At 38.4% G+C, this 13,640-nt stretch overlaps 2 protein-coding genes across 2 annotated transcripts; both read right to left on the reverse strand.

Annotated features, from left to right (window-relative positions):
* Positions 1 to 309: 309 nt before the first annotated feature.
* On the reverse strand, positions 310 to 6,380 carry LOC105111827 (probable Ufm1-specific protease). Its single transcript, XM_011007290.1, has 13 exons — positions 6,117 to 6,380; positions 5,675 to 6,034; positions 4,494 to 4,765; positions 4,208 to 4,295; positions 3,901 to 4,076; positions 3,141 to 3,231; positions 2,525 to 2,650; positions 2,343 to 2,390; positions 2,185 to 2,261; positions 1,443 to 1,531; positions 1,194 to 1,305; positions 930 to 1,032; positions 310 to 731 (listed from the first exon to the last, which is right to left on the reverse strand). The coding sequence occupies exons 1-13, from the start codon at positions 6,319 to 6,321 to the stop codon at positions 502 to 504; spliced, it is 1,977 nt and encodes a 658-aa protein (XP_011005592.1). The 5' UTR covers positions 6,322 to 6,380; the 3' UTR covers positions 310 to 501.
* Positions 6,381 to 6,808: 428 nt separating this feature from the next.
* Positions 6,809 to 13,239, reverse strand: LOC105111828 (protein STICHEL-like 2). Its single transcript, XM_011007291.1, is given in 9 exon segments — positions 6,809 to 7,170; positions 7,498 to 7,555; positions 7,864 to 7,948; positions 7,951 to 8,589; positions 9,109 to 9,327; positions 9,432 to 9,617; positions 10,168 to 10,387; positions 10,470 to 12,160; positions 12,991 to 13,239. Coding segments are annotated over 8 exon segments (3,075 nt in total). The 5' UTR covers positions 12,063 to 12,160; positions 12,991 to 13,239; the 3' UTR covers positions 6,809 to 7,095.
* Between the last annotated feature and the right edge of the window lie 401 nt (positions 13,240 to 13,640).

The following is a 13,640-nucleotide window of genomic DNA, read 5'->3' on the forward strand; positions in this document are numbered from 1 at the left end:
TTAAACTAAAGAGTAATGGTTTTAATAACAGAAAAAAAAAAAACTCACCATGTTAAGGTTAGAATATCAAAAGAGAGCGAGATGACTTAAACATAAAGGTAAGGTCGTGGTGAATCAATCAAATCCATTTTAACAGGGCATTTCTTTTAGAAAGTTCGAACTTCCAAATTGAGCCTAAGTTTTTTTCTTTTCAGATTTTAAATGTATCATCCATATACAACAAGCATCGCATTAGAAAATAATTTCCCTGTACTTACCAAATAGCTTAAATAATTTCCTTGCAAGCAAAACTCAATCAAAAAATGAAGAGAAAAAATAAAGATTTCGCTGCACACTCGAAACTTAAATCTAAACACTCGGAGAAATTTGCCTGTGGCTTGTATCAACCCCTCCTAGTATATAACACTCTTCATGCCAAGTAAATTGCTAGAAGATTTCACTTTCTACATAAAGGGGTTGAGGCTTGGGAGTATCAGATTGTTTGTCTATCTATGTTTCTTACTACACCATGTTGGGCCTCTGCGGCAGGAGAAGATTATAGAACTTGTCATGTAAAAAGAAATTCCTTCCCTTGCTATCAACAGCCTTCTTCCATCCACACCATCCACCATTTACAATTTTCTTGTGATCATCATTGCCAGTATAGTGAGGATCAAGTATTAGAAATGCACAATCTCCACTCACTTCATTGTAATCAACTCCTAGAAGGGTGTATGCAAGAACACCACCACCTACATTTACGTACAACATAGTAAGAGACTAGTATTTTGGTTATTCAGTTTCTATATTTTTACTTTCTTGGGGAACACTATACAACACCATGCAGAAAAGCATTCCATCTTAGCAGAATCAATCTTTTCATAGAGAGAAGATGCATTCGGTAGAAAAATAAATGGGAGAAACCATATCAATATATTTTATCCACTTACCAATCATGATAGGTGTTCCTTGATTCTCAAAGTGCAAGGCCAGCTCTCGACAGTTTTCAGGAAGCTCAGCTCCGGATCTAACATTTATGATCTTGCAACTTACCTGTTAAACACAGTAAATCATCCTGTCAAAACCCAATGGCAGAAATTTGACATTTCAAAAGATTCTGAGCACACTTGCAACAGTATATGCAAATGCCAGCTGAAAACCCCCAATATCAGTTATAAAGGTTTGTTTTCAAGTTGGATGGAATGCATACGTACGCCCAGAAGTTTATCTAAAACAAAGCTCAACTCAATAGCACCAATCCATTCACGTGATCCAATAAAAGAAGGATCTTTATCTCCGATCTCCACAAGTGCTTGTTGTATTTCCCTACAACAAATGCTGGTTTATCAGAATGAATCACATATTGAAACCAGACTTCTTTTAATCTAGTACAGCTATTAGGCCAACTGAAGCACATGGTAAAGGTAATCTTAAGAACTCCAAAATGTTCCTGGTATTCATACCTATGAGAAGGAACATCAATGGATGTGTAGTGTTGGAGTCTGAACCATGAAATGATAGTCTGCAGAGAGCGATAAGCACAGCCCCAGCCCTATCAAGTACATGATGAACATGATACAGTTAGGAATAAGGTGCAAAAGATGATTAATATATATGCCAGGAATTTCCCTAACAATGCAGTAAATGAACACCAAAACATAGACTCAGGAATTACATAAAAAGTCAACAAATCACAACCGATCCAACACAAGATCAAGAAATAAATATATAAAAGCCTTGAGATGCTCTTGTTCCACATTAGCAGCATTAAAATTGTTGTAATTTGTGGCTCATAGACAGATACCAAAGTGAAGCGGGGCAGTATAGTAAAGGGGTATTAGAAAAAATTATCAATGCTCCTTGAATGGTTAGGATTCCTTGGACGGTTTAGGATCTCCTATAAATACATACTTCGCAACCCTATTTCAACATAGTAAAAAAATAAAAGCTCCTCGCTCCTGTGGATGTAGGTACATTGTCGAACCCCATTAAATCTTGTGTTCTTTCTAGTTTCTTTTCATCAATAATTGTTGTAGTTTTTTCACAACAAGAAACATGCTATCAGGAAGAGTGACTGTGATCATTTACCCAACATACCAATGTTTCCACACAACCAACTTAAGTACCCCTGTATATACTTCAGCTATTAAAGAATAGGATGGCTGTTCAAAACAAAAATCTACCAGAGAAAGAAAGTTTCATTACTGAATCATCAAAGCCATCTTGAAGATAGTGATGGTATTCATAAGAACCTTGAACCAGAGAGACAACGCCTCCTGAGACTGCATAAAAAGTACGAATTCAGTATGAATAGGGTTGAGGAACTGCTGGACAACAGAAAAATAAACAGCAGCAGCACTGACCCCCGCCACTTGGAATCCCAATATGTACATCTTTAAGCAAAGAAGGCCCTGATGTTATCATACAAATATTTTAAGGTTAGTACATAAAAGACAATAAGTGAGAAATAGGAAAGGAAAACATGATAGGTAGACGCCCACTGCAAACCATGCAGAATGTTTCCTATTTGAAACTAAACGGTTACCTTTTCGTTTAGAGCTGTTTCCTGAACCATCCTTCATCATAGAGAAATCAAGAGCATTAGCAATTCTTAGAAGGGGACGATCAAAAGGTAATCCCAGCCTCGTGTGTAAGGATCTTCTGACTTCAACTGCACAAAAAGCAAGTTCAAGTGACTTGAGAGAACACAGGATTCACATGTGATTATAACCAGTAAACTAAGAGTAGACCAAGCTACAATATAGAATCTGCCCTGGCTCATCTTTGAAGTTATTCACTTGCTAAAAATAGCTCCATGAAAAACACACCAAGAAATTACTCGTGTGAAAGATATGCTGACATGTATGAGAGCTTCATATGAACTGATATTGCTGCATAAGCTGGCTAAAAGGCAAGCTTCACATACTAATCCAAGTGTTTAAAACAAAAGAGTATTATCAACTGCCTATGTAATGAAGTCAATCAATATGGTTTCAGATTCTGTATGTGCTACTTCAAAACCACTAAAAGGAAGGAGGGATCAATTTTGGTTGATAGCGACCTCTGCAACCACTAAAAGACAGGACAAATCTTTTTTTTTCTGGAAGGTCAATTCTCTTAAGGCAGCAGATAGTTTGGTTTTGCCACTACTTAGTGCTTACCTTGTTTCAATTCTGTCTCCCCATAATTGAGTTCATAGATAACTGTTATAGGATGCAACAGCCCAGGTGGATTAAAGTGATATGAACATAGCTGCAAAGAAAAATAAGACTTCCTGCTTAATTGGAGAAAAAGATAATAGGCGACAGTAATTTTTGCATCAGTAACAGGAATCTTTGGAATTAGTGGGCGACAAAGGCAACGATGATAAGGACACTCTGCTCAGGTCAATTGTAGAAACAAAAGCACATGGACATTATGGTGTTCTGTCTTAATGGTCTTTTAGAAATTTACTGTTTTAGAAGTATATTTTACTTCAAGCCTGTTTGTTTTTGCGTTTTAAAAGCATTTTTGAAAAAATTTCATATTTTTTTACTTCAATTTTTTTTCAGATCGTTTTGATATCAAAAATAAATTTTAAAAAATAAAATAAAATATTATTTCAATGGATTTTCAAGAGAAAAACACAACCACTACCACAATACCAAACAGACTCAAATCAAAACCCTGTTTTTTGAACTCAATGTAACCTGTACTTAGTTTTAGGAAGGTTGGAAGCTATACATGACATCTATGACTTCATTGCAAAATTCTGAAACCTATGCAATCGAAAGCTAAATTTTTACCACCAACTACTCTATGGGTACCTCTCTCCCTTGCTCTGCTAAAACTCAACAATTATATAGCTTGGTTATTTTACATCAGCTTGCACATAACACAAGCGTATGGTTTGTTTTTTCAGATGCATTGACAATGTCTCACCTGTGGGTGTTGAACTAAGAGTTTGGGCAAGACTGCCTTTTTCATTGAATTGAACTGGTCAACTAAAGCAGGGATGATCAACTTAGAAATTGCAGACATCAGCAGAAGATCCTTTGCCACAAAGCAGAGCACTTCCAGCTCAAAATTCACAAAAAAAAGTCTGGCTTCTTCCAAAGCTGAAATCACAAAGTCAAATTTGCATTACAGTGAGTTCAGACATGAAACCACTGTGAAATTGCGACTATAACTATTGTCATCCAAATACACTGAACATAAACAAAAAAGTATTTAAGATTGAAGCTGATACCTGGTAAATATTCCGCAAGGGGTGATGAAGATTTAGGGGACTTTCCTGAACTATTGAACAGAACGCTCACTTGGATTACATCTGCATTCTAAGCAGAAAAACATACATTAAGAAAAAAAGGAAAAAAGAAAAAGAAAAAAAGAATGCTGGTCATTTGTGATAATTCATGACGAATGCAATGTCAGATCAGACAAACTGCCTAAGAAATCAAAAGTATTCAAGAACCCCCTTTATCTCCAACATGAAAGTCATGCCATGAGAAACAGCTAAAATGCTATTTCTTTACCTCTACAGAAATCAATCCTGGGGAAGATTTGCTTTTCAGACAAAAGTGTGCGCAAGTCAATTTTTTTGCATCAGAGTCTTGAGCAGCTTTGTCATCCACAAGCTTGATATTTGTGAGATCTGTGTTAAAATCCAAGTCTACACCACGGATAATGACAGGTTGAGGTACACTAGATATGTCTTTGCTTAATCTTTCTACCATGTAGGTAGCCAATGGGTCTTTGAAACTGCTAGCAACCGCTTCAGCTGCACGCAAGTACATCTTTTCTGCATCTGAGATACAACAATAGGACCCTTTAAATGAGTATTACTGAAAGTGTCCGATTTATAACATCATATACACATTTGTGAAGAAACTAAGAACACAAATTCCAGTAACTAGGACATGTTTTGAGAAAGAAACAACTCAATTCACCCAGCTCACAAAGCGTTCAACTCTACCTGCCTGAAGCCACCCCAAGGGTTATATGATCCTCTAAACCCCTACCATTTGTGTGCCACAAATTCCAGTAACTAGGACATGTTTTGAGAAAGAAACAACTCAATTCACCCAGCTCACAAAGCGTTCAACTCTAACTGCCTGAAGCCACCCCAAGGGTTATATGATCCTCTAAACCCCTACCATTTGTGTGCCACAAATTCCAGTAACTAGGACATGGTTTGAGAAAGAAACAACTCAATTCACCCAGCTCACAAAGCGTTCAACTCGAACTGCCTGAAGCCACCCCAAGGGTTATATGATCCTCTAAACACCTACCATTTGTGTGCCTTTGCACTTGCCACCTTAACCGAAAATATTTTCAGCATCAGCTAGAATTAAAACACTCCTCGTCAATGATGCATTTTTGGTCCTTATTGCACCCCTTAAGTGGATAACTTTCTCTTAATCAGTATCCTTTTCAAATCTCTCTTATCTCCATTCCTCCATGTCCGCACAATCACATTGACTTTGAGCTCCTTAAGTAGGTTCCACCTTCCATATCAAACTCTCCATTAATCTTTAATACCATTTTTAAGATCTAAACTAACTAGAGATACCAAAAGTAATTAACAAAACACTGACTTTCAACACCCAATAAATTCCCCATATCTGAATTTTAACTTCCAAATTTAAAAGCACAATAAAAATAAAAATAACAATGATGACGACGACGACGACGACGACGACTAGTTAAGACTCACCAGCCTCGTTCTTAACCGGAAAATAAACCGGCATTTTAATAGGTAGATTACATCGAAACAAACAGCCTCTCTCCCAAACAAAATTCTCCTGATTCTCTTCATAAACAACACTATCAACGGCCGTTACATTTCCATTTCTCTCCACAAAAAACTTAACATCACCACCACTCAAACCCGCAACCGCACCAATCAATTCTCGATCCAAATTCTCTCCTCCACCACCAATTACAAACTCTCTCAATTTCCTCGCCCAACCAATCGCCTCTCGAGCATTCTTCTCACCATCATCAGAACTCGAACCTCCAGCAACTAACGCTCCGATTACGTCAAATCCTTTTATCAACAGCGTCCGCAAGTCGTCTGCGAAAAAAAATGGTTAAATAAAAAGGAAATCAGACAGTGCTGAGAAAATTGTGAAATTTAATAGATGGAGAAAGAGAACCTGATTCTTTGATGAAGTCTGGAGAGGAAGAAGAGGAGGAGGTGTGGATGGATTTTAAGGTCGAAATGATAGTGAAAGGAGGGAAAAATGGAGATCCGATAAGCCATTGGAGACCCGGTTCATTTTTTATTAGTATTAGTCTAGGGCACAATATTTTTATTGTATCCTCATCAGTTACCTTCCCCGTTGCTTTCATTTCTTCCATCCCTGCTCAACTCAAAAATGCTCCAAGCTCATGCTGTGCTGTGCTGTATTATATATCACAGGGAGTCCGTCTGTTAAATATGGTTGTTGTGTTTTGGGCCTTTAATATGGGCTTTGATTGTTGTAGATTGGGCCTTTAATATGGGCCATATATCACAGGGAGTCAGTCTGTTTTGTGTTTTGGGCCTTTAATATGGGCTGTATACACACACATTTTTTGATACCATGGATGGAAAATCAAAATATTTCATCCTCATATATTTTTCAAGTAAAAAAATTATATTAAAAATTTTACACTCCATAATTTCAAATACACTTTATACATATATATTTAATATCATGATGCAAAATAATTTAAAAAATATATATTTTTAGTTGAAAATACCTCAAAAAAAAAATCAGATTTCTTTATTTTTATACACTAAAAATAAATATAAAACGCAATGTTACACTAGTAAAAACGCAACACTTGGGGTTCCACTGTTTCAATGCTAAGTAAGAGCTTTTGCTAAATTTTTAAACAAAATAATATGGTAATTACATAATTAAGGGATGAAAAGAATCACATTGATTGTTAATATCATCCGTGCAACCATGATTTGAACTAACTACATACTGAAACTACTTCAATTTGAAAGAGCTACGATATCCATACACTGATATGCCCAGAATTCTGTTTATATGTATATATATGCATTAAAAAATGTGCATTGTAATATTTGAAGCTCCTCTGCAGCCCACACAAAAGTTCTTTAATCTTCCTTACGCAGCAGATCTACTTAGCAGGGGCGCAGGGAAGAGCCCACCGAACCAGAGGTGATCTTCGTTGCTGAGGGGCCAGCTCCCATGCCTGCAACATTGACACCCCTTTACTCACAAATGCAGCAATCAAGTCAACATCGAATATGGTGTGCTGGCAATATTTTGGTAACTCAGTTGTGTTTCTAACTCAGAGAAGTTAGATATTCGCTGTGCATCTTGTTTGTAGGAAGCAAATTCATGATTTTGCCAATTGAGAATTCAAGAACCAAAAACAAAATAAAATCGAAGCAGATGATAAAAGATGGCGTGAGAAGAAGGAAAGAGCATCCAATTATCAACACCAGATTAACATATTATTGGCCATTAAGTAACTTTCAAGACATGTGTCTCGTTTTAAAATCATCTCCGGTTTTACCTTGTTTGCCGGGAACGTGGGAGTTCTCCAGCAAAGAGCAACAGAATCCTCCCTTAGCCTGCCACAAGAGGATCGAGGAATTTGATAAGTACTTGCAGCGCGGAAAAAGGAAATGAGATACAGAACATGGAAGAGTAATCTTTCAATAACAAGTGCGTTTACACAACATCACATTTGCACTTGGTTAGAGACCCACTTGACAAATGTCTCATTGTTGAACTGATCATGATACACGGTAATGCTAAAAACTTCACTCGCTGCACGGCTCACCTTAGGAATAAACTTCCACTATTCAAGGAGTCTCGCGCAAGTTCTATTGAACACAATGCATGTACAAATGAGATTGGATGCTAGGAGAGCTCTTACCCATTCTCAGTGGTGGAGTTGCAGTCGTTGCCACTCAAAACATATGAATCATTGGCTTTAGTGCATGTTTCAATAGGTTTCTTCTTCCCATCTGGTTTTCTTGATGATTACCTATACAAACCACTTGAGTATCCTCTGAAGAACGTATCATCTTTTGCAGTCTGAGACTTTTAGGAAAGCAGTTCGGCTGATCCTCAGCCTCTTGACTAGAGAAAACTGCATAGTCAAGGTCGTTTCCCCCATCCTTTGAAGAAGAAAATCCATACCCAGGGGTTTTAGATGTATCATCATGAAGTGATCTGAGAGATGAGGTTGTCCCTATGCTCAGCACATTCCCTTCACTGTTTCTTAGAGCCCTCACTACTTCCGCTCTGTGATAACAGTTGTGTGGTATCTGGGATCGAGAATCAGAGGGACAGGCTGAAATAGCTCTCTCTCTTATCATAGGCCTTTCAGAGATGTGATCAGAGTAGTCGGAGTCAATGCCACATTCAATGGGTGGTTGTGATTTGTGCCTCATTCTCCGAGAACAACCAAAAATACAAAAAGATTGCTTCCATAGTTTGGCACATTTCGATGCAGGAGGAGCACAAAGTACAAGATTGATCCGAATTTCAACATTACAACCCAAAATTGTTTGCAGCAAACTTGCAATAAGCTTCCATGACTTTTCAGCCTTGGATGCATATTCAGAATGATGGAATTCCAATTCAGCTACTGCCAGACCTGAAGTGCAATATAGCTCAGCCATCACTCGCGAGATAGAGAAACACATTCCATGCATTCAAAAAAACTTATAATTAAGCTGGTAAAGAGAACCCTTTGAGCAAAGACGAGATATTCTACCAACATCTACAGGGTTTATGAAGGAAGAAAGTGATCGATATTGCCAGATATTGCCATGCCATTACAACTTTCAGCTTGCCAATATAAGCAACTAAAGCATGGTAAAAGCAAGCTTCATGAAGAGATTTGTGACAGCAAGTCCATTAACCTGTTTGTCTAATAGCATTAAAGCAAGTAATTATTAGGATAGGCCTCCCTAGTTATGGTGCAATCTATAATTTTATATGGTTTTCAATGCAGTAGACTGACATAAAGTTTGGTTATGAATCCATTGTTTGAAAGTCATTTAGTGACACTGACAGCATAGTACATGTATGGCCAATCCTTCATGTGCTCAATGAGCTAAGTATGGTAAAGGCAGAAGCAGAGACTTGAAAAAAAAACATCACATGAATGTACCTCTATTAATATGAAGAGAAGATAGTTTCCCTTGTTTCCTTAGGAAATTCCTGAGTGAATTTGATTGGCATAATTCACTAGTTCTCTTCCATATAGTATCTAATGTCACTTGGCAACCCCCTTGTACTTGTGATTTTTGCAACTTACTGTCTTCACATGAATACGGGGCAAGATGCTTCAAGCCCTCCCCGGTGGACGGTGTGCTGGAAAAGCCTCCATCTGTATCCAAAAGAATGAGCTTTATTTGAGAGAGAGAGAGAGTACACTTAAATGAACTGAATACTACAAAGACAATTAATTAGTGCTTATGGTTTCATCCTGACCTCTGTCATGCCCATTTCTGATTGAAGACTTTGAATCATTCACATCCACAGCCGAGGCTTCCAGTGAGCTCAACTGCAGGAGAGCTGCCGTAAGCCATGTACTTTGGTTTCTTGACATTCTCAGTTGCTTCTCACTTTCAGAAAGTATTTTCAGGGCATGACTCAGTCTCTGCATGTCCCCTTCAGCTGTAAAAAAGGAAACTTGCAACTTTCATCATATAAAACAGATACGCAAATATAGTAACGAATAAAAGTAGATGACACAACTAAAAACAAAGGGTGAATATGTACATCTTGAAGTTGAAAACAACACAGTTTAAACAGGCATCACATGCTAGATAGTCAAGCAGTAAATATGCTAATGATATTCCAGCAAAGCATCTAGAGTTTCCCATGGGCAAAAAATCAGTATGGATCTGGCCTATAATGATATATGCCTGGAGCCATGTATGCCGATTGTCTGTACACATTGCAACAGGTCACTGATGATTAAACTGGTACCAAGCAGTATGACCTTGTTAGGCACAGTCCACTGAACTGAGAATTAGCCCAATTTATCCTGCCATGCCCAGTGGCTTTAACCGGCAGAGTGAACTTGCATAGTCAGAAAGAATGCACGATTAAATACCAAATGAGTCTTAAGGAACCATTAGCAAAGCATTCATGTAAATGTTACTGACAATAACAATTATTTCCAAAGCTAGACAGGAAACATATTTGAAAATACAAGACTTACAAGAATGCTTCCTTGAAAACTTTCTTCTGACTTCAGAACTATCATCCTTGCATTTACCAGCAAGAACATCCATTATGAGATTTGCCAGCTGAGATACAAGTTGCATAGGATCAATCCTGGACCGCATCAACTCCCTGGCTCTTATAACAGTGCTTGAAGTGTCAGATGACAAAGCCAGATCCAGCAAGCCAAGCAATTCATCATCAGAAACAACTCCAATCTGTACAATAACATGACCATTTTCTGTTAATTCGATTGGAAGAAATATGCAATAAATATTCATAAGAAAAGAGATCACTCACAAGCTCATGGACCATGGTCATTGTGATTCTTTTACCGAGCAAACTCAATTGATCAAGCATAATTTCTGCATCCCTAAGGGAACCACTTGACTTGGCCGCAATGAAGTCCAAGGCAACATGATCAAAGTCAAGGGCTTCTTCAACACAGATATTCCTCAATCTGCCAGCTATATCAGCTTCTTTTATCTTGGGAAAATGATACTTTTGAGACCGTGTGACTGCACTTCTCGGTAGCATATCCAGTTCAGAAGTGATCATTACAAAGACAACATTTTCAGAAAGGTTCTCTAGGCTATTCAAAACAATTGCCCATGTCTCTCCATGCAACAAATGACACTCGTCAACAATGAAAACCTTGAAACGTGATGAAATTGGTGGCATTGATGCATCCTTAATAAGAGATCTAATCCTTTTGGTCTGATTAATTCTCACAGAGTCCACTTCTTTCACATCCTGGCTCCTTCCAGAAAAGAACACATAACATTCTCGGCAGAGACCGCATGGCTTGTACTCCTCATGTGAGAGGCAATTCAGGGCAGCAGCAAATATCTTAGAGGCAGAGGTCTTGCCAGTGCCACGAGGACCATGGAAGAGATATGAAGAGGTTATCCTTCCTCTAGAAATGGCACCCAAAAGAGACCTTACCACTACACCTTGTCCCACCAGTTCGTCAAAAGATTTTGGCCTAAATTTCTGACTCAAACTCCTAGGAGTTTCATTTGTAGCATGCTTCCAGCTCCTCTTCCGACAAAGGCTTGTCTCAACTACATCCCTGGTCAACAATGGATTGCCTTCAGAATCAGAATATGGGTTTGAATCTCTGAGTCTTGGGGTTCTTGTCCAGCAGCAGCTTATCCCACATCCGTGGTCTTTTGGAACCATGAAATCAGCCTCTTTGTTTGCAAACAATGATGTGCCTTGGCTTGACAGGGCATCACTGACAGAAAAGCATGGACCACCTACGCGACTCAAAATGTCACCCACCCCACCATATGACTGGACTTGATTTTTGTATTGAGATTTTCGTCTTGTCACAGACTGGTCTGTACTTTCTCCTAGTGGAGATCCCGCAATGGGTCCATTAGTTGAATCAACATCCTCAAAATGATTACTCGAAGGTGTGATGCATACCAAGTCCAGCTCTTTGTTCCTGTGACTGCCATAATACACTTCACTCAACGACATGGTTCCATTAATCTCTTCCTTACAACTATCCAATCCTTCCACTTCTTTGGTCCTAAAAAGAGCATCCATATTTTTCACTCCACCCAAACTGTCACCGAAAATTAACTTGGATTTCTCAAAATCACTTCCGGAATCAAAATTATCAACTTGTTGCTTACTCCGTCCATCAAGACCTAAATTTTCCCATCCCGAAACACGATTATGGTTTGATCCACCTTCTTTGGAACCATTGGTAGACTGTGAAGATATATCTTTGGTGGAATTCGTTTCCCGGTTGGCATTTTCCAATAAGGCAGAGAATTTGCTCATAGAATTGGTTGAGGGATCCCTTAGTGACCTCACTCTCCTAAGGGCTATAAGGGTTCTTGTGATGGGAATATCAACAGAATGTCGCCCCTCATCTGCCATTTTCCAAAATCAAATATTAGGAGTAACAAATGAATTCCTTCAGGACACTCCAAAATCAAATTTCAGGATCCATCACCATCGAGAGCTGCATTCCCATCCTGAACGAACGAAAAAACCAAACATTCTAGATAAGAAACAAATTTCCATATCTTATCCATTCATTAAAGAGAAAGATGGGAGGGGGGGGTGCCTCAAAACATTTCAAAGGACCAAACAAGACCATCAGACCCTCTATTTCTGTTCACTCTGTAAAACCCATAACCTTATAGAACGGAAAGTAAACGGATTTTTTACAATAACCATGAAATAGTAATTATAACAACAATTAATCTCCTCATTTTCATTTTCATTTCCATCAAAGGAAAACCGGCATAACCAAGTGTGAGAAAAGAAAATTGAAAAAACAACAGGTTTGAACCACAAAATAGTTAAAAACGGCATGCACGAATGTAGTACATCTTCTCCATCAACCACTTTAAATGAAGAACATATATATATATATATATATATATATATATATATATATATAAGGTACCTTCAGCCTACAAATAGAAGCACGAGAGAGGAGAAGCAGTGTTTACAGCTGACAGCAGAGCATGCACAAACATTAAGCAAATCCCACTCCCCTAAACGGAGAGATTAGCAGTACTTCAACTAAGAAATTAAATAAAAACACACACACACTCACAGAGAGAGAGGGGGAGAGAGAGAGAGAATCCAAGAATTCAAAGATTACAAACAAGAAGAAAAATAACAAGTAACAAAACAAAACAAGGGAAGAAACGACAAAGTACGAGAAAACCAAACACAGAACTTGAAATTAATTCGAAACGTAGTCGTACATCGTCCACACGAACATCGAAGTTAGCAGCAGACATGAAGTAGTAATGTGGTAGAAAATGAGTAGCGTAAAAAGCGGGATGGATACCAAATTAAGAGAAGAGAAGGTCTCGGTTTTGGAACAAGAGATACCACCGTAGCTGCACTAGTTCAACTGCAAAACCAAAATGATGCCGATGCTGCTGCTGCTGGACCCGGAGCTCTAGCAGTAGTAGTAAAGAGTTGATGATAGAGTTTGATGCTGTCGTGGTTGGTAACTAGTGAAGCGGTAAATGTCATTCATTAATGACCACTGAGGTGGCTGCTTTTGATTCCATTTAACCATGAGAAATCCCTTTGACACTATATATATATATATATATATATATAAAAGATAAATGCTTTTTCTTTCTTTAAAAGAATTATAATTATATCATGACAGGGTCAGTAGTCAGGCAGAGGCACAGGGATGAAGGAAGAGAACAGGAGGTGGGGGGGACTCTGGGTTTCGGGGTCGTTTCCTTGCTCTGCTCTGCCTGTCTCGACAAGAGAGCCTGCTTGGACTAGAGAAGGTGGTTTTGGTAATTTTATAAAAACAGGAGGATATTGAGTCCATTTCAGTTAGTTCACTTTTTGGTTGCTGACAGAAACTGTGGTGGTCCGTGCGTCTGTGTTTCAGTCTCTTCCTTGGAGCGTTGCTCGCACGGGCCTTGTGGTGACGAGACAATGTCATTCAACTCACGTGAACATCACCGTTTT

The sequence above is a fragment of the Populus euphratica genome, unplaced genomic scaffold (genome assembly GCF_000495115.2).
Source record: "Populus euphratica unplaced genomic scaffold, PopEup_1.0 scaffold313.1, whole genome shotgun sequence".
Classification (NCBI taxonomy): domain Eukaryota; kingdom Viridiplantae; phylum Streptophyta; class Magnoliopsida; order Malpighiales; family Salicaceae; genus Populus; species Populus euphratica.